The sequence below is a fragment of the Drosophila elegans genome, unplaced genomic scaffold, assembly GCF_018152505.1.
Source record: "Drosophila elegans isolate 14027-0461.03 unplaced genomic scaffold, ASM1815250v1 contig_208, whole genome shotgun sequence".
NCBI classification, from domain to species: Eukaryota; Metazoa; Arthropoda; class Insecta; order Diptera; family Drosophilidae; genus Drosophila; species Drosophila elegans.
Window position 1 is genome coordinate 19,494,431 of NW_024545578.1, and position 24,649 is coordinate 19,519,079.

Below are 24,649 nucleotides of genomic sequence, written 5' to 3' on the forward strand. Positions count from 1 at the left end.
TACTAAACCACAAATTGATGATGATAATGAGAACCAATCAATTTATTGCACTCTTAAAAAACACCACTTTATTACAATCCTTAGGCTATCAACATTTCTCTCTGTGCACTTGCTGCTTGGCAATTGTTTGGCCAAAATTTCACATGCAGCGGGAAAAATAATTCATGGCAAAAAAAACCGGCGCTGATATATGAACGAGTGGCAGGGCAGGAAAAATAGCAGGAACACCATATTGCTCATTCAAATTCGCTGTGATATCAATTTATTTTTATGCTTTGGTGACGACCTTTTTTATGCCATCACCCCCCAGAGACCATCCCCACGCTATTCGCCACCCATCCTGTCTATCTGGCCCATAAATATATTACCATCACCTCACCATAGAGGTCCGGCTGCCTGATTGATGCCATTTTCGATTGCAGTTGGCAATTTGTTTACTTCGGTTTTGTTTACCTTTTTGCTTCCCTGGTGACTTTTTGTTTTAATGACTTTATTAATTTATCAAATTATGCAACATAATTAAAAATTATCGTGAATCGTTTAAAATTGACTCAATTAATGGCTCAAACACCCCCTCATTTTTGTTTTTAGCTCGGGCTTGCACTCATTTCTGCAAAGTTCGAAGCTCAGTTAAGGGTAGTGTTCGATGTAGTGTTCGATGTCAACTCAGACCTGTTTGAATAGGTCGTGTATTAAGTTAGAGTTGCAAGCTGGTGGGGCATTGAAGAGGTTTCAAACAAGGTTTGAGTTCGAAATTTATCTGGTTTGATGCAACCTAGCCGCCCCAATGGGTTCCACTTTCTACTTTCACTCGAACTTCAGCTGCTCGATAGGAGAGCAATCCCTGTATAAGTTGCAAGTACTCGCAAGCCGTAAATGAGTGATATTCCCCTGTATAAGTTTGAAATCAACTTTAAGTCACTCAATAACGCTTTTAAAATAAAATACCTACAAATAAATCCATTCGTCTAATTTTATTTTTATACTAATCTAAAGTAAATTAAGAAAAAAAACAACCTAATCTAAGGGACGAATTAAATTCAAGTAACTGAAAAAAATAAAATCTTACAATTTTTTTGCTCAAAGATAAGCTTTGTAATACTTATATATAATATAGAGCTTAGTTGGCACCTTGACATAGGGTTTCTTAAAAATCCAAGCAATATGCTGATACCAAGATAATAATTAATTCTAAAAAATATTAATATTGCTCAAGCACCGGACTTAATGTTTTAGAAACCGAAAAAAAACCGTACTCATTTACGCAGCTAAAATGCAATTAGAACACGCTTTACAATTAACATGCTAACGAGGCGGGGAAAAAACTGCCGGAAAAGCGTCGGGAAAAATAACGATAAGTAAGGGTAAGGTCAGGAACATGGGGTGGCTGAATGGGTGGCTGAATGGGTGGGTGGCTGAAGGGGTGGATGGGTGGATGGATGTGTGCCCTGTAATTGTAGAATTTGTAGTATCAGTGGTCTGGTTGGATGTGCAATAAATCATTTGAAATTCACTTTAACACGCGCATACAGCGAACTGGAGTTTTTCCGGGGCCATAAGATGGGAAATGCACACCGTTTCCATAGCACGTTGAGGATGAGGGGCGATGGTGTGGGCGTGGCAAAATGTTAAACTAAATGCTGGAATAATTACAAAGCTTAAACTATGCGCATATTCAGAGTGAAAAGTTAAGGGGAATCCATACATATCAGGGAATAAAAGAGTGGGCGCAACCGGATAGCTCGTACAGGTGTTTCCCCAAGGAGGGAAACTCCCTCCCCACCTCCCCTCCTCCCTTAAAGGCCATCTAATGCCAAGTACTCCCCTTCACCCATCTAAACCCTGGTACCCGTAATTCATGTTCACGCTCACCCAGAGCCATTATTATGTTTCGTTCCGTTGTTCTCCGCAAATTGGTAGTTCATTTTGAGCACATTTTGTGCCTGGCTGGTTATTAAATTGGTTTATAATTTATACGCTTGTGAACTCGTAATTTTCCCCCATTTAATAAAGACAAATGTGAGGCAAGTGGGTCAATTTAACGAGGCTGCCTGCTACAAGCTGCGATCCTTGAGTTATGAGTGCTATGAGTGCAGCAGCAGCAGCAGCACTTGGAGTGCATACGATCGGGACCATCGAGACCCTATATTCCAGCCACTTACCTTTCCCAGTTTTCCTGGCAACGACAAAGGAAATGTCTCGCCATCTGCGCTGAAATAATTACTGACATAGCCTTAAATATTAAATTACACACTTGTTTATTTTGACCAGCTCAGCTCAGCTGAGTTCGGGTCGGTTGAGCTGCCTCGAAGGACATCGACGCACCATCGCCGTGTCCCGTCCTCATTCCCACGTACAATGTCTGCAATAGTGTGCCAGCACGCAGTGTCTTCGTCCCGGCTATTCAAATAGTCGATCCCCTCCCGCACTTCCAAACAGCCAAACAGCCAAGCAGCCAAGCAGCCACTCAGGAACTCCGGGACCATGGACTACGGACCATGGAGTACGGACTACGGACTACGGACCACGGACTCCGGACTGCGCCACTCTGGTGTTTACTTTGTGGTTATTTTGAGGCTACAAGTTGCAACTTTTACATTTACGAGAACGAGAGCAAACAGCAATAGCAACAGCAGCTACCAGACGGGAGCTGTCTGGAAGGACCCTATTCCTATATATACTCCAGAATACAGAGAAAAAATTAATAAACTTGATAACTAATTCAAAAACTTAATATCAAAGTGACTATTACTTGTGGGAAATATTATACATGATATTTTTAAAAATATCAAACTACGATATTAGATGTTTTAAAAGCACTTACTAATATTTACATTGTATTGGAGATTAAAAAAATTAACACAATTTGAAATATATTGTCCTTGTATACCTATAATCTCCTCACTTATAAAGTACCTAATCTTAAACTCAGTAATGTCATTAACTATTTTAATTAATATTTTCTTCTTAGGCAAAATAAACTTTATTGCATGCCCGCTGAACTTGGATGGTAAGAAATGTACATTTAAAAAGGCATCAAAATCGTATGATTTAACATTTCTTAAATTAATTTTTAAAGTGCTAGTCTTTGACAACTTTGGCTTCTGCATCGTCGAGTCCATCTTTAAGAGTCTTTCCGCTCAAAAGCTTACTTTAATCTAATGAAAATTAAATGGCTGTCAAGGAGCCTCGATCTGCGAGATGCAGCCGCTTTAAAGTGTCCTTTCATTAGCCCAGTTCCGCTTGCTGCATGCCACCAGCAACCCCACAAAAGTGCAACTTAAATTTCAAAGAGGCCCACAAGCAGACTCACTGGAGGCAAGTTGAACCCAAAGCGGCCATGTCCGAGTGAACGGGCATGTCTGTGCTTCCGCTTCAGCACGCAGCGAGCTGCAAGCTGTCTGCCAGCGTTTAAATCAAAATTAAACCCCGAAAATAAGCTGCTATGTGAAGTGGGTTCAGGGGGTAGATGCGGGTGTGTGTGTGTGTGTGTGGGTGTGTGTGAACCAGCTGCCACTGCAACTGCAACAATCGAGGCTCAAAAGTCATCGGACCTTCTGGTTGCCATTGCCACACACTCACCCACTACATTTTCAAGGGCCTCGAGTAGTCCTTAAAGAAATTACTTGCAATTCTGTTGTATACGCTTATCAATAACAGTTCTCATTGGTCGATTCACCCGTGAATAGTGCTCTCGACAAAACTTTGATTATGCTGCAATGGAAAGTTTTCTTAATAAAAAGGAAACAAGTTTTTAACTCTTTTCTTCTTGCAGTTTTTCCTTAGTTTGTTGAGCTGTTCAAGTTTAATCATTTGATACTTCAAAAAGAAAAATATGTTACGCATATAACAATACAATTTACATTTGTTACTTTTTTAAAAGCGATTAGTTTTTTATTTTTGACTTAATTAATTGGGTTAAAAATGGTATCTTTCAATTATTATATATCTGGTCATTATAAAAAACGTTATAATTTTTAGCGTTTATCAATGCGTATACATAATGAAATGTTTGTTTGGCTTTACTCTAATACAGAAATAATATAAACTGAACCAAAAGGTGCAATTAATTTAAATTAAAAGCAAATAAACTAATGCGTAAAAGAATTTATTTTATTTTAACCATTTTTACGATTACAATAAAATTCAGAATTCTTTTGGATTTCGTGAGATACAAAAACAACTGAGAGGAAATTTAAATTATCTTAAAATTTAGTTAAAATCACTTGATTTGGGGCAGACTAAATAGATTGTGAAAAAGAGAATGGGTCGCTCCCTAAATTATGAATAATTCGTTTGGTTAGCCAATAAATAATATTTTTGATGATGCCTTATGACTGCTGCCTCGGGCAACTCCATTGTTCTGGGCCCACGCGGCGTATACGTAACGTTGTGTTGGCACTGCAAACAAAAACCGACATGAAGGGCCACAATGTGTGTGTGTGTGTGTGTGCATCCAAAACGCTTTAATAAAAATAGATGAGTAAACTGGCATTAGACAGGACCTTCGTCCTTCGTCCTTCGTCCTTCCTCCTTCGTCCCGCTGCGGCTGTCCCTCTCACACACTCCATTGGCTTTGTGCCGTCGCCTCAGTTCGAGCGTTACAAATTCAACTTTAAGCGTTTTGACGCTAAGTAGTTGATGGCACTACCCCATCCACGCCCCTTTGGCAACATCGCCAACATGGCCAACACCATCAACTGATGGCGATGCCAGGGCAACCACGATTGAGTGCACTCCCACAATATTTCCTTAGCATATATCAAAAGTTATAGTTAAAGAGTTGCCGTTGCCTTTGCCGTTGTGTTGGTCCTATATCGTCGCTGGGCGCATCTCCCAGCGCACTTCCTTCCGGCACTTTGACTGCCTGCTCTGCACTGCTCTGCTCTGCTCTCCACTGTCCTGGTACTGGCTGATTTTTGTCTGCCTTTCGGGATCGTGTGCTGCCTGGGATCCCGAATCCCGGATCCTGGAGCCTCATCCTTGAAGCCAAAATTGAAGTGTTTGTGCCGAGCACAAGGGCCCCGAAATGTGCATGAAAACAGCTTACAGCAGCATGAAAATTTCTGACAAGATGTCAGCAGAAGCAGAAGGAGTCGGGTTTTTTTGGCCAGCAAAACTAGCAGCGTCGACCAAGACGATGATGATGACGATGATGAGGACGATGAGGTTGCCTTTACGCACATCGTTTGGCTTTAATATGGCCTCATATTGTTGCGCATATTTCTCGTTGCATATTAAAAATAGTGCGGCGACCAAAAGAGCTGATGTATGCACAAAAGACAGCAATTTCGGATTTATAAAATAAACTAAGGTAATAATAAATCGCAGGAAAAATTCAAAGTCTTAAAGTACACAAGGCGCCTGTTCAAGACCACACAAATCGTTTTAATATATAAATATACATTTTTTATTGGCTAATAAAAGTGGAAAGCTCAATGGGGCTGCAAGCCTAAAATCAATGCATAAATTTAAATATAAGACCAAGCCAATATTTAATAATGGAACCTGATAGTTTTACAAAGCATTGTGTAGCTTTTTAAGCCTTAAATCACGTAAATATTAAATTTAATTGCCTATTATTTTCGCTACAAGTTTAAGCTAATTGGTTTAAAATCTAACACTCAAAATATATGATTATTATAAAATCTGTATCAAACCATAATGAAAGTGTACAAAAGCTCACCTTGAATTGTTTTATCAAGCTCATAATAAGCGTATTAATTCAGTCAATGAGCAATGCAAATTTTTGTTTGCTAAATTATGTCTACAGTTGGATTTCTACATTTAAATAGTACGAAATTCGTATCGAATTCCTAGATTGAAATATGCTGAAAATCAAAATGATGATTTGGCATTAATATGTTTAAAATTCGTTCATTCTGCGACAAAATATATATTGAAGCTTTAAGTCTGGATTCTAGACAAATTCTGGTGCATTTCGTAGTCGAACTTTATTCATTAGCGAACCAGACGGCGGTGGTGCCTTTCACTTTGAAAATAGCAGCACACAACTTGCTCGACTCGTAAACGAAATAAGTTTTCGTTCTTTGCGCGAGTTCTTGTTATGGAATTTAAGCAAGTTGTCATAAAAATGTCGCCCCCATTGACACGCCCCCCTCCACCCCTCCCCTCCAGACGGATTACGGGGGAGGGGGCGGCAGAGAAGAGGTGTCAATTCACACTGAAAAGTTCCAGTTCCCCAAAAACCAAAATCCCAATCCAAATCCGCAATGTGGTTGCAGGCAACTTTTGCTCTTTCCGCTTGGTGGCAAAAAAGCCTTGAGGGACTTGGAAAATGGGGGCGTGGCAGGCAGCAGATGTTGCAGAATCGGGTGCAAATTGTTGCTGCCTCGTTGTTGGCCACAACTTTTGGTGCCTGCACGATTGACACCTTTTGGGGAAAAGCGACAAATTTAACGCAGCCTGCAGTTTAATTTGTTTGCCATCCAGAAAGTCCAGAAATGGAAATAGAAATGGAAATGGAAAGCCTACCCGCTGGCACTCCATCTTGCAACTTCATCAGTGAGTTGCCGGAGTTTTCCCAGCAATTTAATGGACGGCGACGGCCATTGTGTGCTAACAACAATACGAAAAAAAAAACTAAGGTGAAAACGTAGGAGGAAAACGGGAAAACTAAACGTGCCCAATGCCAGTTTCTCGAGATTCTCTTCGCATAAAAACTTTCGCCCTAAACTTGTGCAAGTTCTTTTAATTTTAATTAAACGGATGAGCAGCAATTAGCGAAATAAATCTGACAATTTTGCAAATGAGCCAGCATGGCGCCCGGTTTTGGCCCCAAAATTCCCCAAATTGCAGCCAAATGCGGGACGGATTAAATTGACTCTCTTTCTCTGTCTCTGGCGCTGAACAAAAAAAATATGTTTTTCCCTCGAACAGTTGAATTGCTGCGGGAAAACAATTCGAATAACCATACAACAAGTCAACCCTGGGAACCCTCGAATGGGTGGGTGACTTTGGGGGGCTCAGAACTCACTTAAATTTAAGTTAACAGCAACGGACAAGAGTTTTTCCGCTACCAGCTGGCTTTTCCGGCCGCGCATAGTTTTGGCTTCGGTTTTCTGGTTGCAGCTTCGGTTTTTGGACCGCCTTTTTTTTTTCTTTTTTTTTTTGGCTGTTGCGGCTTTGCTTGCCTCCTTTTTTCCTTTGGCATTTTATATTCATTTTGGCTTTTAATTGAGGGCGCTTACTTGCATTTTCGTTGTCACTTTGCGACTTCTCTACAGCCCCCAACCCCCACTTAATTTCCCCATCTCAACCCAACTCAGTTTGGGGCATAATGGGCTGCACTCCGCTTTGTTTTTTGCTGTTTTTGCATTTAATTGCGAAAGTTTTTTAATTAAATCACTGCCTAGAACATCTGTGTCAAGTTGAGGTTTTCGGGGGCTCGTATGAACAACAATCGGCAACTTGAGGGGCTTCAGCTCAAGGGATTAGGGGTATCTTTAGTAAATACCCGATTTATTGCGTTTACTAACAACAACAGTTTGTGTAATTCAATATAAAAAAGATAATGAGGCTTTTATAAAAAATAATTTGTTCCTACTTATCTTAAATATATAAAAAAATGCTTTTGAACTTGCTACAAAAGAACAAAGCAATTTGAAATTATTTTTCGAAAACTATAGTCCTCATTAAAAAATTAATAACTGTTTTTGTGTATTTGAAAATCAAATTTGATTTTTTGATTTTTAGCAACAAGTAAACAATGGCTAACAGCGTTGTTTGCTTGTTTAAAAAAAAATGTTAACCAAATTACGCTAGTTTTCTTCTTATTGTTTAGCTGACATGAATTTTTTAAAATTAATTTATTTATAACTGAAAAACCTTACTTTGTTTTCTAATTTAAAAGTTTTTATATATGTTTGGTTTCACATCGATAAGGTTAATTTTTTGGAATATGTGAATTTATCATCAAAAACTTATTTTACTAAGTTTTCACCAAGAAACGAAAGTCTTATTAATTTTGCTTGCGCCAAGCTTCTTATTTGCGTCTGCTCTGCTGTCTCATGAAATTGAATTCAACCATTTTATCATTAAAAGTAAAAATCTTGATATAATCGTAATATAAAAAAATATTAAAAATTAAAGACACATACATATGTCTGTACAATGTATGTACATTGTAAAAATGTATTTGCTTAATGTACAAGGAAGTTTCGTTACGAAATCTTAAAATATATAAGTCCAAAACTATAACATTTTATAGAAAAAATAGTAAATTATATCAACCTAATAAATTGTAAATAAGTATATGAACAATGTAAAAAAGTATATGAAAAGTGATTAATTCCTAAATCCAAGAATTAAACAATAAAATGCAAGCCGTGGCCTGACTGTTATGTAAGTAATTAAAATAAAATAAAAAAGGTAAAAATAAAACAATCCTATGCTGAAAATAAAGTAATATGAAGCTAAAAAGCCCTATTAGTTAAGATTATTTTTTATAGTACTCCTGGTTAAAATTAAGGAGAAGGTTAAAGACCTGTTTTACATTCTAATTACCATTTAATTGTTGTACCTCATCTCATTGTGGAATTGATTCTCCAACGAAAAACCCCAATATCCCAGCTGGTTCGATATAATCATTTTTGCTATATGTATCTTTTTGCTTTTAGGGGTCTTCGCAGGGGAACTTTTTTTTCCCAATATTTACCCATTAGTTTATTGAGACCACATTCCGAGAAACTAATAGTTTGTGACGACACAATAGAATTGTTTTAAAAAGTTTAATAGAAGAGCCCTCTGCCTGCAAGAATTGCCAAGAAAAATCCCCGCAACTCACGTAGTATTTACAAATACGGGGTCCAAATGCTATCTCCCGGGGGCACATGTATGTCTTATCTGCGTCTATAAGTGCCTCACAATACGAGATCTCTGCTCAGTCAGTGGAGAGACATAGCGGAGGAATGACTTGGATCGCTTTGCTCATCGTTTACCTCGCAGCGGTTGTTGCTGTCCAGGGGGAAGTACCAATACCGATACCAATAGTGACGAGGGCAGAGTGGAACGCCAGACCCGCCAGCGGACCGATGGACAGCATGGATAGTCCCCTGCCCCGAGCTGTGATTGCCCATACAGCCGGAGGTGGTTGCACCGATGATGTGGGATGTTCCCAGCAAATGCGCAATCTGCAGAACTTCCAGATGTCCAGGCAGAAGTTCTCGGACATAGGATATCACTATTTGATTGGAGGCAACGGCAAGGTCTATGAGGGCAGAAGCCCGAACCAAAGAGGAGCCTTCGCTGGAGCCAACAACAAGGGTTCTCTGGGCATCGCCTTCATTGGCAATTTCGAGGAACAAGCACCCAGTCGGGAGGCCTTGGATGCCGCCAAGAAATTGCTGGAACAGGCTGTGCAACAGGCTCAACTGGTGGAGAACTACAAGCTGGTGGGTCATCGTCAAGTCAGTGCCACCAGGAGTCCGGGAGAAGCCCTCTACATTCTCCTGCAACAGTGGCCCCATTGGTCAGAGCAAATATAAGCGATAAAATACAATAAACTTAGGTTTCGACACGTAAAGACCATTCCTTACACATTTATTTTGTAAATATAATTATGTATAATTTGTTGTTTTGCTTAAATACGAATACTAAACTTTTAATTTTGTTGATCTGTTTCCGCTGCACTTCGTCGACTTCGCGCACTTTGTCAGTTGCCAATTTGAAGCCCGGCCCGTTTTGGGGGTCCTGCTCCCCGGGAGCAGGGCACTGGGCCACAATAGAGATTTGAGACATCACATAGCATCATCGCATCATCGCATCATCATTCACCGAACCGGAACTTCCGCAAGAAACTAAGCTAACTATACAGAACCCTAGATGAAGCACGGAACGCAAATGGAACGAACGTGTGAACGTAATCGTAATCATAATCGTAATCGGAATCGGAATCGTAATGGTATGCAGCAAAGAATGCGCCAAACGAGAGGTAAACAAGAGTCGGCAACGTGGCAACATGGCAACAGATGCTGTTGCAGATTACAGATTACAGATTTAGAAAATATAAAACAAGGAACTATACAAAATTCGTAAAGTACTTAGGTAAATTGCACTAATATAAACTCCCATTTGAGCTGCCGCTTGCACTGTCCGTACTGCCGCCCAATCCTCCATTGCCGTTCATACTGCCATTGCCATCGCCGCTTCCGATGCCGATGCCCAAGCCAATTCCGCTTCCATTGCCGCCCTGCCCGCCAAAGTCCAGCTGAAGCAGCCAATCCCGCTTGGCCAGACCCTCGGGCGTCTCGCCGCGCTGCGTGCACAGCGGCTGGAAGCAGGTGGTCAGTCCAACGCTGGGCGTGAACTCGGCCCGTTCGCGTAGCTCCTCCTCGGTGGCCAGCATGATGCAGTCGTCGTCGATTTCGTCGCTGTCAACGCTGTAGGCCGCCGCCAGTTGCTGCTGCTCGGCCCGCTGTTGCACAATGCTGTCGCTCGTGCGGCGAAAGGAGTCGTCCGTCTTGCGCAGGAAATTGTACAGAGCCACGCAGCCGAGGACCACTTCGCGGATGTGCTTGTCGCTGATGCGCAACGGCTGCGCCAGAATGGGGAACATGTTGCAGAGTATCCGCATCGTCTGATCGGCATGGGCATTCACCTGCTCGAGGGCCTCCAGCACGGCCCGATCCTTGGGCAGGTTGCGTGTGGTCACCAGATACGAGGTGGCCGGCAGTACCGAGTCGCCAGCGAAGTAGTAGCCCTGCCGGTCCATCTCCGCCGACTGTTGCTCCTCGAGGGCGTGCATCTTGTGCCTGATCAGCTCAACGGCAGTGGTCTGGTTATAGATATCATTGGGCCGGCTGCTCGCCGCCCGCTCCACCTTTGCGTACTGGAAATTGTTGTCGGCATCCACGATGCCCGTGAAGATGACGGTCGCCCGTTTGCGATCGTCGCCACCGGCGGTGCCGCTTCCCGCCGCCCCGGTGCCCGAACCGGACCCGGTGCCCTGGAGCTGGATGCTGCGCATGAACAGATTGCCCACGCAGTGTGGCAGGTTGTGCTTGCGCTCCATCTCCTCGGCGGCGCTGCGCCACTGATCGTCAGTCTTTGGTAGTGTCACGTATTGGTCCTTGAGGTGCTCGTAGAAGCCCAGACAGATATTGGCAATCATTTCGTTTATCACAAATTTCGAGGCACGGAAGCAGTAGTTTCGACAAGAATGTACTTCACCTGCGATGGGAGTAGTTGTTGGCATATTAATGGGGCACATATTGAAGAAGGGGATCGTCCAAGCAAGCAAGCACTCACCCGTTGCCAAATACTTGAGCGTAATGGCCAGTCGCTCCTCGGCGCTGAAGGACTTCTTCTTGCGCTGCGGCGCATACTGGCTAATGATGGGCTCCAGCTTTTGCACCAGATACCGAAACTGGCTCTCTGTTATGGCTAGGAAGTAATTCAAGTGGTAACACTCGTCCTTGCGCGACTGCAGCTCGCTGAGCAGGTTCTCCTTGCTGAGAAACTCGGCCTGGTTCTTGCGCAGCCATTCCTTGGTCCACTCGAGTCGTCTCCGCGTGTTGAGTATCCCGGCCAGGTCCAGAGCACTGATCTTCGAGGTCTGCGGTCTGGACAGAACCGAGGTTCTGGCCGCACCACCCACACCCACTCCCACTCCCGAGGCTCCAGGTGTTGCTCCCGTTGCCTGGGCTTCTATTGTTGTTGGGGCGTTGCCTTCGTTGTTATTATCCTGCGCGACCCCAATCGTCGGTGCGGCCACGCCCACTCCGGTGCTGGCCAACTGATGACCTGTGGAGGCCGTCACCCCACCAGATCCTCCTCCGGCAGTTGCACCCAATCCTCCAGAGCCACTGCGATTGCCACCATCGCGTTCGCGCAGCACGCCAATAACCTTTAACTTGATTTTGTCCATGGGGCCTGCAAAGATTGGTAGATTGTACTATAATCCCAGGTCGACCTAGAATCTATAGCTATATAGCTATATAGCCGCACCCCACTTTTCGGCCCCCGATTTTCGCCCACTCGTCGTGAGTTTTGTGCAACAAATCGATTTTTACTCACCCTCTCCAACCTCCCGTTCCTTGCGTTGTGTGTATAACCAGTTTCGGATCTTCGGGGGAATACGTCTACGGGCTGGGTTGTATAATTAGAACTATCTGGCGAAACTATATGTCTCGCCGCTGCCCTTCTTTAGCTGGCTTTATGCGTTTATCGGTTACCGATTTGAACCTCAATTTACATGCACACTAGATGTACCCAAAAAAAAAAAAAAAAACCGATGCCAATACGAAAACGCAGCCAGCAGCAACAACAACAGCAGCAACGAACGTCGACAACTTTCAAGGGACAGCCAATCTCATCGAGTGGAGAGATTGCAGTTTTCCGGCCAGTTGGTCCTTGTCCAAATCCGTTTTTCCCGGCCAGCTCAAACCAGCGTCGCGGCTATCACTTGACCGAAAACCACATTTTCCCCAATTCTTTATTTTTTCACGGTGATGTTGCCCGATTCCCCAGCAGCAATGTGAGTGTGACCGTCTATGGGTCAAAAAAATATACCGTTTACACAAGGGCTGCCAATTTAGCTCTTTTCCGTCAGTTTTGGCCTTTTCTTAGGGCCATCAGCGGGAAAATATTTATGAACTGTGGAAGCGGGAATTCTGGCTTTTTTTATGTTTTCTGTTTTCTGATGTTGCCAACATTTATATAGACCATTTAAAAAAATTTTAACTTTATACTTTTAACATAGAAACATATATTAAAACCATGAAAATGATTTTTAAAAGAGATTCCCACTAAAGCTGCCAGAATACTTTAATCAGTTTTAGATTTCTATACCGGTAAAAACCCGTTATTTTCAGTTTTGCGTATACATTCGAGTTATTCACTCAATCAATTTGTAATCCAGGCAAAAATTTAATATATCTTCAACACATTTTTGACGCAAGCCATTTGGCCGTTAAACAATAAATAATCGTTAACAGTTCGATCGTTATAACAAAAAAATATTTATGAACTGCGGAAGCGGAAATTCTGTCTTTTTTTTTTTAATCTGCTTCCTATAAAAAAATTGTATATTTATTCTTTTAACATGGAAGCATATAACAATACTACGAAAATGATTTTTAAAAGAGAGGCCTCTAAATCTGCCATATACCCGTAAAAACCGTTATTTTCAGTTTTGCATATACATTCAAGTTGATTACTCAACAAATTTCTGATCTAGACAAAAATTGAAGATACCTTCAATACATTTTTAAAGCAATCCATTTGGCCGTTATAACAAAAAATCACTGATTTTATAAGATAACTTTAAAAGTGTTCTGTATGAATAAAATTGATAAATTTATATTTTTCTTTAGCCATGTTTCTGTCGCTCGTTTTGCTTTGATTAAAACAGCTTTTTTTTCATAAAAAAATTATCTGTCGAATTTTGTACCCCAAGTTTATATAATTTATATTTTATATTTATGTATTTACAAAAATAAAATTAAAATGAAATCTATGATTGTTTAAAAGCTATAAAACTTCGATTTGCGGTTCAATCGTTCCTATAACAGCTATATGATTTCGTTGTCCGATTTTAATAAAATTAAAACCCTAATTCTGAAATATATAACGAAAAATATTCAAATTAATTGAAAACCCGAAGTTTTTTTTTTCATATAATTTTCCGATTGTTCCTATGGAGCTATAAAAATATTATTGCCGAAGCCAAAATATGTTTTTTTTTTAATTTTTGAACTTTGGGATAATAAACATTCCTTGATTGCAATCATTAAAACCCATTTGAAAGAAATTCTCTTTTTGCCCATATTGAAATATCGAAACAGAAAATTGTATTAAGCATTTTATTTGGTTATTCATACGCGTGTGGGTTTACAATACAATGTTATTTTTTTTGTAATATTTCTTGTATGTTTTTAACACAAATATTATTTTATTCATATTCCATTACAGTGGTGATGCTAAAACGTTTAAATCCTTTCAGTAAGTAGGGTTTTTGACGAATACTCGTTTACGCAAGATGTGCTTTACGAAAATTAGCGATACACTTCATGGCTGTTTGTGGTAGCTCTTATGTGAATAAATGTCATATCTTTTTTGTATATGTTTTAAATTTGATCTATGCATTATTTTTCAGATTGTATATTTATGTATATTTCACTGTTAAAATATGCAAGCGAAAAAGTTAGCTTGGTTCTTGTAAAAAAATGAGACTTTAAAAGCATTTCACTTTCCAGGCTTCGACTATTTCATTACGTCCCCTTTTCACATGCGTTTGTATAATTGCTTAAATTAAACTACAATAATAAGCGATTCATTTAATAATAAGTATCCTTCGTACATGTACATATATAATAACTACATCAAATTAAAAGCAAATGTTTATTCCATTACAACGCTCTAGCACAAGAGGTTTCGGTTTCGGTTTCTGTTTTAATTTTAATTAATTTTTAAACGCCAATAAGAAAATGCGTTGAACGGCTAATGCCTGCCATATTCATGTTCGTATTCATATTTGCAATTTTATAGTTTTTATAAATATATAAAATATATATATATTTGCCTTTAAAAACTCGTGTATGCACTTCAATATCATTAAAAATGTGTGTAGATGGAAAATGTCAAATTTGCTAATTAATAAATCCTCCTCGCTGTTCGATTTGAAATCGGTGATGTTTGGAGCCGGTGAAGATGCGTTTTCCGTCATCCAGAGATTCCTTTACTAGTGCTGCCCCTAGAAGAGCGCCTTATCTGAAAAATCAAAAGGAGAAGAGTCTAATTTAGTGACCATTGGATCTAAGTGGGGCGGCGAGTATTACTTTTCTCTGTCAAAGTTGAGCTCTGCTTCTAAGTCGAAGACCAAGTAAAGACATAAAACAAAAGTAAAACGAAAAGCCGCGCAGCCTTGCCGTTGGGATGCTTACCTAGCCGAATATTCTATGTCACCGTTTAAGCCCCATTTTTATATAGGATTACGTGTGACTTCTCCCACTTCTCTCTCCCAATCCCATCCAGCGATTACTGGCCTTGCTGCTGCTTCTTCGTGGGGTCGTGTTCTTCGTCCTCGACCACCGTGGACTCATCGTGGGACCAAAAACTGGCCGACATTTGGGACGACGACATGCCACCCACACCAGGGAACGAATCCTCCATTAGAGTACTGGAGGCGCAACTCGTGACACTTCCGGACATCTGAGAGTTACCGGCGCTGGTCTGGTACGTAGCCGTGGTTCCAGCCGAGCTGGTCGTCTGTTCCATGCAGAGATTCAGGGAGTCCACCGAAACGTCCTTTGACATTCCGGCCTCGTCCATTGGCAGCTCCTGAATGCCACCACCACCCAAGCTCGTTGTGGTGGTTATCACTCTGGTCACCGTGTGCTCATGTCCATCGGCATCGGTGCTGGTGGTGGTTGTCGTCGTGGTGGTGGTGAGACCATCACCCAGTGTCACTCCTCCCCCGCTGACGAACTTGGTCATCAAATCCAGCTGCTCATCGCCAAAGGACTCTATGCTCTCCTGTCGCGAGTGTCGCTTATCTATCTCCAATGAGTCAATGTCGGATCGCGTTGTAGCATCCTTGGATATATCAAAGCTCTCTATGCTGCTGGTCATCATATCGTGACTTTTGCTAATCTCCATGCTATCGATGCTGTCCTTCTCGGAGTCCTGGCTGTCGATCTTGGACTTGGGTTCCAATTCAGTGGTGGTTAAATCGGTAACTTTGACCACCGCGGATCCATCCTCCCGCTCCAACTTGTGTTTAAGCAGGGCTTCGATATTTTCCGCTTGACTTGAGGGAACCACTTCGGTGCGTGTTACGGTGCGGGTCACCTTGGTCACTACCATATTGCCAGTGGCTCCTTTGTCGCTGGCATTCGACTTGTTTGACTCATCAGATCGCGATAGTAGTGCCGCTTCTTCCCTGGCCTTGATCTCAATCAGGTGGGCTTCAATGCAGGCATTCTCGAGACCCTCGAAGTCCTTGAGACTGGAGACAGACACATCGTCGCCCGGGCCAGTTCCACTGCCACTGTGACGAACCACATAGCGTCGGGTGAAACTTCCGTTGCTCGAATCAGTGGAGCCTTGGTGTGTGCGATTGCGATTTTCCAGGGAAATGGCCTGCTCCAGAGACTCAAACTCCTGCAGACTGCTCATTGAGACATCGTCGTGTTCACCACGTGAGTGATAGCGACGAGCCGCAACATCGTACTCCGGCGTGCTGGAGAAGGAGTCTTTGAAGCTGCTAATGCGACTGCTGCCCACCTCGAACTCGCCGTCCTCCTCTTTAATGTCCTCCAGCACGGCCCCGGCCAGGTCGTAGGGATATCGCAGCTGATTGTCCGTCAGTTGCATCTCCACCCAGCGCTTGTTGGCTGCTGCAGTTTCGCTGGAATCACTCTCCTCCTGCTGCTCACTGCTGCTGCTGGCTGCCGTCGGCGGACTCTCCTCGAACTCGAAGTTCAGATCGTCCTTGTAGAGCTGCGACCCTAGCTTGGGATCCGCAGGCGCCGACTTGATGATGATCTTCTCAACATCCTCATCGTGTTTCTGCTCGTACTTGGTTGGCTTAATCTTGATGCTCTGGCCGCCAAGATCCACTTCGTTGGCCTCCTTGGCAACTTCTTCGATGATCACGAACTCATCAGAGATGTCCGGTTGCTCGACCATTTCAAAAGAGTCTGGGGAGTCGGGCGCCTTGCGATCATCGTATTCGGCTCCAACTTCAGCCCTCTTCAGCTCCTCCAGCTTTTGTCGGTACTGTTCCTGCACTCTTCGCTGAAAGTCCTGCTCTTTCTCCTCGGCTTTGGCCTTCTGGTAAGTGGAGGTATCGCTTGCTTTGTGAAGCTCCTCCTCGGTGCGTACCTTGTACAGCATCTTTTCGGGGAAATCGTCGCTCTCCTCCTCCAAAATCGGAGACTTAATGTCTTCAGTAACCATTATGTCGGGTATATTTGAGTAGTCCTGCATATTCTGGGACGGGCGACGTTCCTCGATCAAGGCTGCTTCTGCCTCCAGCTCTTCTGTGGCACTGTCCTCTACGATTACTTCAGCTACCAGTTGGGAAGGGGTAAATGGACGCTTCTCCAGCTCGCCACTGTGATCCATTTCGGCTGCCGCCTGCTTTTTCTTTTTGCTCTTCCGTTCTTTAGGAGAACGGAACTGGCGGGCATATTCCGATTCGTAGGGATCCGTGTCTGACTCGCTCTCAGATTCCTTACCCTCGCCTAGTAGTGCCACCTCCTTGTCTAGGTTCTTCAACGCTTCTCCCGAAATGCTCTCATTTCGCTTGTGGCCTCGACGTTTTGACTCTCCCCCTGGAGGTGTACTTGCATTAGAATCCTGAGGCGAATGTTCCTTGCTTTCCATTTCCAGCATAAAGGTTGCGTCTTCTGGCACGGAGGCAGATGGAACCGACTCATCATGCCCATACTGAAAACCTTCGATGCCGGTCAGCGAAGAAGATCCCGCAGATCCAATGATATCATCAAAATTCTCCACAACAGTATCAATGTTGGATGTGCTCGACATGCTAACGGAGAGGATGCTGCCTTCGTCTAAGCTTGAGGCCAACTTAGATTCGTCAATGGATCGTCGTGGGTCTCCGTGATACAATAAGATGTCCTCGCCTTTCTCACTTTCCCGCGGGCTGTCCGCCTTGCTATCCTCCAGGGGATAGGCCAATCCCCAGGTGCGCTCCGCCTCCTTGGGCTTTGGGTATTCCTCGATTTGCACAGCTTCAACAGGCAGTGGCTCCTCTTCCTCAACCTTGGGCTTGAAAATCATTTCCTGTGAGCGCTTCATGAGGCTTTGTTGTTCACTAGTTGGGTAAGCACTTCCTGGCAGTTCGAGGCTCTCATCGCTGTCCTCGTCATCAGCTCGGAGATCTCGCAGCCGCGACATCTCATCTGCCTCGAATAAATCCGCTTCGGCAGAAGAGGCCACCAATGTTTCCGACAATTCGGAAACGTCAATACTAGCCAAATTGGCTGAAGTTTCCGAATGAGAATCCAAACTACTACTGCCAAGGGTACTGACGGCACTAATATAATCGGTTCCCTCAGTGCGTCCGGTGGTGGTAAATTCCCGTGCGGTTTGATACTCACTTGAGGTACCCGTGCCAGTTGCAGTCACAAGGTTTTCCAAATCAGAGGACAGGGGACGACTCTGAGTTTTGTCGAAGCTCTTGTGGAAGCTCTCGCTGGAGCTTGATGTGTCTACATCGGGGATTGACCAACGGTTGATTGAGTCCGGTGAGGACTCAGTCTTCAGACGATGAACCACCACATCGATGGGTTTCATCGACTGATCCGACGAAAGCTCCTCAAAAGTGCTAGTTGTGATTGATTTGTCTGTAGCAACTTCATCTGCAATCACACTGGCAATGGCTAGTTTCTCGGAGTAGTAATCTTCCATAGAGCTAAAGTCCTCGGCGGTTTCGGTGGAGACAAAGCCGAGGGAGGCTTGCTCCTCCTTTGCCATGTGTTCTTCCATGGAACTTAACTCTTCGGCTGTGCCGGTGGAAATGAAACCTAGTGAACCGTGGTCATCACGTGTTTCCCCCCTCCCAAACACATCCTGTGCATAGTGGGCCATTGCTGCTTGCTTGTTGAGGGTCTCCTTGATTGTGGTGTCGAATAGACCTTCTGGAGGCTGTGTGCTATCCAAGGTAGAAGTTTGCATGCTTTCATCGGGTATGCCTATAAAGGAAGATATATCTTCGCTCTCAGCAGCTGTAGTGAATCCTTGGGGCAAGCTTTTGAATCCAAAGTCCGATAAAGACTCCTCCAGTAATTCTTCGTGGTCCTTCAAGCGCTTTTCCTTCTCCTCGGCCAGAGTCTCCCCTACGAGTGTCCTATCCATCGAAGTCTTTATGTCGGTCTCTTGTGGTTGCTGTGGTGAGTGCACTACCTTTGGCTTGCCCGAAGTTGGAATTTCTTTCTCCGATGTTTCCCATTCGCTTTTCTCTAAGGGCAATTCAAAACGTTCGGTCGAGGCCGTCTTTTCAGAGATTGTATTTACTATTTCCGGGATTTCCTTGCTGGACTCATCAGGATCTTCACTGCTTGAAGGAGCAATTTCAATAATGGCTCGACCACTGGAACCGGTGGACGTGGTCAAGCTTTCCTCCGTGGTCACTTTGGAGAGCTTCAGCTCCCCTGCCTTGTCTTTATCGGCATTCTCAAATTCGAGAATATCATTTCTAGTTTCCGAACCTTGTCTGGTTATTTTGCTATCTACTGAAGCAGGATCGTCCGGCTTCATTGTGACAAACTCCTTGAAAACATCGTTGGCTTCGTCTGAGTCGACGGATATCTCCTTCATTAAAGAAACATCCTTGGCATCGATTCCTATTTCGCCTTGGGCTTCCTCATCTTGCGGTGTAACACTTGCTGATCTTGTCGAGGTCTTGATAATAACATTGCGACTGGATTCCCCAATGTAAAAACTAGTGGCCTTTTCAACGCCCTCCGATTTTTCAGTGTCGGCATCATCTACGGAAATCTCACTCGTTGGCTCAAAGCTCTCGGTATGATCCTCCGAAGCAGTGGTGGTGGTTGTGACTATGTCACGGAGCTGGGAACGGATAGAGAGCTCTGTGGACGGTTCATCCGTCTTGGAAAGATCCTCCGTAAATTCAAAGCTCCTCAGACTTATACTATCGGACTGCTCAGCTAGGGCAGCCAGGTTTTCGAACGGTTCTGTGTGCTTAATGGGAGCACGTGGCTTTGGAACCGGTGCGGCGGAATCAAAACTAATATCGATCGGTATTTCGGGTTTCGGCACTGGGCCAGGAATGGTAGTGCTATCAGTGCCTTCGGAGACTGGGGAGCTTGCTTTGAGTACTCGTGGTTTTGGTGTGGGTGTATCGTGGCTGGTGGTAGTGAATGCATTGGTATCTACCGTCGGCTCAGTTTCGGTGTTGGTTTTTGATTCGTACGCTGTGGTGCTGGCCACAGCTGCCGACGGTGGTACGGGAGTGGTTTCGGTTTCACTTGAGATTGGTAAATCGCCGCTTGTTTCTACAAAACAATAGTTGTGAAAACAAAAGCAATTTTAAAAGTGTTGTGAAAGTCGAGAACAAAAGATCAGGAAGATAAACACGATTACAGGACAGAAATAGGAAACAGAAAAAAAAACGGGTAGATGTAAGAGAAGGGTTAATGCATTCAAGTACATGGTTAGCATAGGATAGATAGATAGTATATAGAGATAGGTAGGTAATATAGGATGACATGCATTTTTCATATGAATTAATATGAGTACAAACTGAATTAAAATAATTAAATGCAATTAGAGCTCAACTTGAACAACAAAAAAGTCGTAATGGCCGCCATTTTGGATCTGCCATCGCACTAAGATAACATAAATCAAACTAAATACTGCTCAACGATCTAGATTGAGCCTTTACGCTCTGGCAAAAGAATACAAAATAATAGTTCATTTTTAGTCGTTTCGCTTTTGCTTGTGGTACCTGCGATGAGATCTTGAATATCGTTGTCGGGCGTTATTTGGTTCTGGGCCATATCGGCCATGGTGTTGGTCGTGGGGGACACACTGTCATCCCAACTAAGCTTGGAAAAGTCGCCCTGCAACGCACTGATTTCGTCCTCTGGCACGGACATCTCGAACGCCTCATCGAACTGGGCACTCACATCGTCCATGTCCGTGGATAGTTTATCAATCTTTCGATCGATGCGCCTTGCTCGCGTCACACTCTCGTCTTCGGCCTGATCTCGACTACTCTCTACTTGAACAGGTACGGCTACGGAATCGAGTACTGGAACTGGTTCTGGATGGTACATGACATATGGCAAGGGAAATGGGAGCAAAAAGCAAACGATACAGGAGATTGGTTATAGCCAACGGACTAAGCAACACTATGGAGTCTAATTTTGCGTCGAGCTGCAATCCTAATTTCTAGGCTAGCGTAGGACTACCTCAAAGTTTGACTTTATGTGGTATGTTACCTTTTGCCGCCGATGTACTTGTGGCAGCAGCCTGGGAAATGGTTTGGGGTAGCTGCACCTGGGACTGCTGCTGTTGGAACTGAGTGGTAACTGTCGTTGTCATGGTGGTGGTCGTGTTCTGGGCATGCAGGGGTAAATGTATGTGCTCGTCGGTGAAGCTCATGTTGTCGTCAAACGACTTGCCCGACATGGACTCAATGGTGGGCGATTTGATAACATCGACGCCGCCGATATCGTCGCATGTGATGGCATAATTCTCACTTTCTGAGTTGTAATCCAACTTAGCGATCTCGTGGCCATTGGCCTGGTGACCGTGACTCTCAATGATCTCGACGCTCTCTTCGAGCACGCGATCCACCAGAATATTGGCTTCCTCGCGAATGCGTGCCACTAGATCTTCTCCATCGCCATCACCATCATCATCACCACCACCAACTTTAACATCACCTGGAAGACAATTGCACAGTACATTGGTAGATAGAAATTGGACAGATTGAAAAGAGAGAGAAATTGAGAGAAAGAAAGGGCAAGCTTGGAAATCATGAAGCGGATGAGAGGCGAGAGGTATGTGCCTATGTGCCAGATTATGTGCTAGTTTATATGTGAAAGCTGATGGCGGTGACATTGTTTGGTGATGTAGGCGAGATCTGACGCACTGAGACAAAAGCTTGTTTTTAAACAAAACGCCGTTAAAATTAGTACTTCAATGAGCTTTAATTGCACTTAGGAAATAAATAAGATCTACTGAATAGTTTGCCATACTAATGAAGCAATATGAATTACGACACTATGAAAAGCTGACATTAAATAGCATTAAATTAAACTTACTTATTTCCTTTGAGATATTTGCTGCTTCCAGAGTGGGTAGTTCTACTTTTTTTTCCTGTAGGGTTTCTGCAATAAACAACACCATTATTAGAAAGGTTCAAATTATATACAAAAATAACACAAAAGTGACCTAGAGCTACATTATATTACTCTACAAACGAAATGATAATGAATGATATACAGACAATCGAAACAAGAACAAAAGAAAAAATTCCAAATAACATTTTTGTTAGCATCAAGTACGATTAGGATTAACAATAGAGAGTGAATGTTAGTACAACGACGCCTAGGTGACGTTAAGAAATCTGTTAGTATGGCACGGGCACGAGGTTAGGCGTATGGGAGCGATGCGAGTAGATTTAAGGCTTTTTGCTGCTTTGATAGTGGTAATAACTTTAACGAAAATGTTTGTTAATTGTTGGCTTTACTTACAAAATGCTTGAGTGTGTGTGTTGGGTTTTCGTATCTATGAACACTTATAAACTATTGTTGAGATTTATTTTGGCAACAGCTTGGGACCGTATGAGGGCACGGAAAGGAGGCTAGTTGCCTCCCCTAGCGACTGACTCGTCGGACTCAACATACTCAACGTCGGTATGGGCATCTCGGATCATGCCTTTTGTATGCAGCTTCTCGGCTTCGCTGTTGAAACTGCGACCACTCTTCTCGTGCACCACCGTGTAGCTCTCGTTCAACATATCATTTAGCTCCTTACTATTGCTGTTAGCCACTGGAATGACAGGTGGTTCTAGTGCATCCTCCGCATCCGACGGCAACTGAACGTCTTCAATATCGGTGTGCTGCTGATTCATTATATCATCGTTTAGCAAACGGAAGTGAAGCGGTTGTGGCTTTGTCTTGCCGATACACTTTTCCCCCGTCGATAGCGATGGAGCGTCGGAGATTTCCGATATGTCGGAGACATCATCTGTGGATACGTCATCGGCATCAGATACTTTGCCCGCATTTAAGCTCTTAGCCTGTTGTTTTAGTTGCTCAATGCGCTTTACGCCCGGAGGTAAGCCGCATTCACTCAGATCCATGTCCTCGACATCTGTAACGCCCTCCTCTTTTCCCTTAACGGCTTCGAGTAATTTATTCTTGCCTTTGCTCAGAGTGCGAGTCTTAAGCTTCTTGCGGCGATTTGTTCCGGCCACAAAAATCTCCTCAACATCTGTTACGGACTCTGCGTTAGACTGCACCTCTAGGCGTTTGTTTTGTTGCTGTTTCAAAAGTTCATTGGACACGATCACCTCGTTTTCAATAAGGCTGGGTCCACCCACCGCAGCGTCTTCGACCAGAGAATGCTGAAGGCTCCATTCATCGGCGCACGAATAGTCCTCGGAATCGGTGTGGATCATGTCCTTCAGGTGGTTGTAAATTCCAAACTCATAGTTGCTGTCCATTGGCATTACATTGGTAATAGTGTCACCATACTTATCCTCCTTTAATTCCACCACCTCGCGATGTGGAAGTGGGAGGGCTTTGTGGCAGATTGATCGCACTTCGGGTTCTGCACTAGACAACGATGTGTCCTCACAGAACATGTCCTCCACATCAGTAAGACAGGTGCCGTCATCGCCGGAGGCAAGGATAATGGCGCGAGGAATGGGCTGCTCGTCGTCCTCCTCATTATCAAAGCTATCTTCTGCTGCCGAGTCGTCGATGCCCTCAACATCAGTTAAAACCTCTTCGTTTTTCGCAGCAAGTTGCAAAAAATTCTTCTGTCCTGACATGAGCATACTGGACTTGGAGTTACGTCGCGGCTGACCACTGGCACTTATAAAGGCCACATCAATGGCCGGAAAACTATTTTCACTTACACTCCGACTCCAGGCAGCGGCCCCCTCTGACTCGGAATCGCTGCCCGAGCAGGCAATCTGGCAAACCTCTTCGTGGCCACTATCGGATACCTCCAAAACCTCATCTTCGGACATGCCCCGCACCCCAATACCGGTGCAATTGGACATGGCTGAGGCTAAATCGCTGATGTCACTAATCACAGACACATCTTCGTACTGATCGGAATCGTCCTGGTTTTTCTCGCCATCGGCTATGTTGACTCGACCCTGATCGCCCATAGCATGGTCCAGATCAACGCAGACGGATTTCTCACAGCCATAGCCCACTTCAGAATCGGTATCGTAGTCCTCACAATCAGTCAGATAGTCTGCCATTCCATTCAGGTTTTGTGCCTGCACAAAATCACCAGCTATTATCTCACAGCTCTCTTTCGCATCATTGTCGACTGCTTCCTGATTCTGGTGTCCCTGCTGGAGAAACTCTCTCAGCGACAGCTTTAGTTCGGGGTATGCCGTGCTCTTTTCATCATCGTCAGATTCAGTATCGTAGTCCTCCACGTCAGTGACATCATTGTCGCCACCACTTGCTTTAAAATGGGCTTTGGGTTTCAAGGAGGCATTGCAAGAGTTCCGCCGGGAGCTTGGCTTCAGCACCTCCACCTGACTGTCAAAATCTTCGACATCGGTTACGCCCCCGGCGCCATTGCGCCCATAATCCATGTCATTGCTATCGGTGTCATGGGATGACGATGAGGAGGATAAATCGGAGTGTGTGGAACGCTTGTCGGCAGTTACGGATATAGTTGGGAGCTTTTTTGACATTATTTTAGAATTAATTTGGTGGGCTTGTTGGTGTGTATGTTGCTTTAGTTATTTAAGTTTGCTATTTGTGAAGAACAAGTTTAAAATGGGTTAAATAAAAGCGTTTCATATATAAGCATATCAATAAGAAAAGTTGCATTTGGTATCTAAGCCCTAAAATTGATGGGTATCGTAGCTAAGCTAATCTTAAGTCTTATCAATGTGCACTAGACCTAAAACATATCTTTACTAGTTTAACCATATTTA

General features: G+C 43.7%; 4 protein-coding genes across 33 annotated transcripts in view; 1 reads left to right on the forward strand and 3 right to left on the reverse strand.

Annotated features, from left to right (window-relative positions):
* Window positions 1–8,855: 8,855 nt before the first annotated feature.
* LOC108142730 (peptidoglycan-recognition protein SD) lies at window positions 8,856–9,626 on the forward strand. The gene has a single exon (XM_017266754.2). The coding sequence runs from the start codon at window positions 8,931–8,933 to the stop codon at window positions 9,504–9,506; it is 576 nt and encodes a 191-aa protein (XP_017122243.2). The 5' UTR covers window positions 8,856–8,930; the 3' UTR covers window positions 9,507–9,626.
* Window positions 9,526–12,506, reverse strand: LOC108142729. Its single transcript, XM_017266753.2, has 3 exons — window positions 12,037–12,506; window positions 11,269–11,892; window positions 9,526–11,190 (listed from the first exon to the last, which is right to left on the reverse strand). Exons 2-3 carry the CDS (start codon window positions 11,885–11,887, stop codon window positions 10,076–10,078), a joined length of 1,734 nt encoding a protein of 577 aa, XP_017122242.1. The 5' UTR covers window positions 11,888–11,892; window positions 12,037–12,506; the 3' UTR covers window positions 9,526–10,075.
* A 1,303-nt stretch (window positions 12,507–13,809) lies between these two features.
* The window catches only part of LOC108142208 (ankyrin-3), a 66,181-nt gene continuing 55,341 nt past the window's right edge, over window positions 13,810–24,649 (reverse strand). For 17 of the 30 annotated variants that reach the window (XM_041707943.1, XM_041707942.1, XM_041707953.1 and 14 more), the window contains 5 exons: window positions 21,780–21,845; window positions 20,952–21,398; window positions 20,456–20,773; window positions 14,904–20,003; window positions 13,810–14,730 (listed from right to left, as the gene is read on the reverse strand). In XM_041707943.1, the coding sequence (XP_041563877.1) occupies window positions 14,998–20,003; window positions 20,456–20,773; window positions 20,952–21,398; window positions 21,780–21,845 (5,837 nt within the window). In that variant the 3' untranslated portion in view covers window positions 13,810–14,730; window positions 14,904–14,997. Of the gene's footprint in view, window positions 14,731–14,903; window positions 20,004–20,455; window positions 20,774–20,951; window positions 21,399–21,779; window positions 21,846–24,374; window positions 24,465–24,649 lie in introns of those variants that run through there. The other 13 variants (XM_041707944.1, XM_017265904.2, XM_017265910.2 and 10 more) reach the window with 6 other exon arrangements.
* Window positions 21,780–24,403, reverse strand: LOC108142213. The gene is made up of 2 exons (XM_017265928.2): window positions 22,212–24,403; window positions 21,780–21,845 (listed from the first exon to the last, which is right to left on the reverse strand). The coding sequence occupies exon 1, from the start codon at window positions 24,401–24,403 to the stop codon at window positions 22,322–22,324; it is 2,082 nt and encodes a 693-aa protein (XP_017121417.1). The 3' UTR covers window positions 21,780–21,845; window positions 22,212–22,321.

Coding starts and splice junctions, on each gene's coding strand:
- LOC108142730 (XM_017266754.2), top strand. CDS start 8,931: ATGACTTGGATCGCTTTGCTCATCGTTTACCTCGCAGCGGTTGTTGCT.
- LOC108142729 (XM_017266753.2), bottom strand. CDS start 11,887: ATGGACAAAATCAAGTTAAAGGTTATTGGCGTGCTGCGCGAACGCGAT. Junction 11,191..11,268: donor GCTCAAGTATTTGGCAACGG/GTGAGTGCTTGC, acceptor CTCCCATCGCAG/GTGAAGTACATTCTTGTCGA.
- LOC108142213 (XM_017265928.2), bottom strand. CDS start 24,403: ATGTCAAAAAAGCTCCCAACTATATCCGTAACTGCCGACAAGCGTTCC.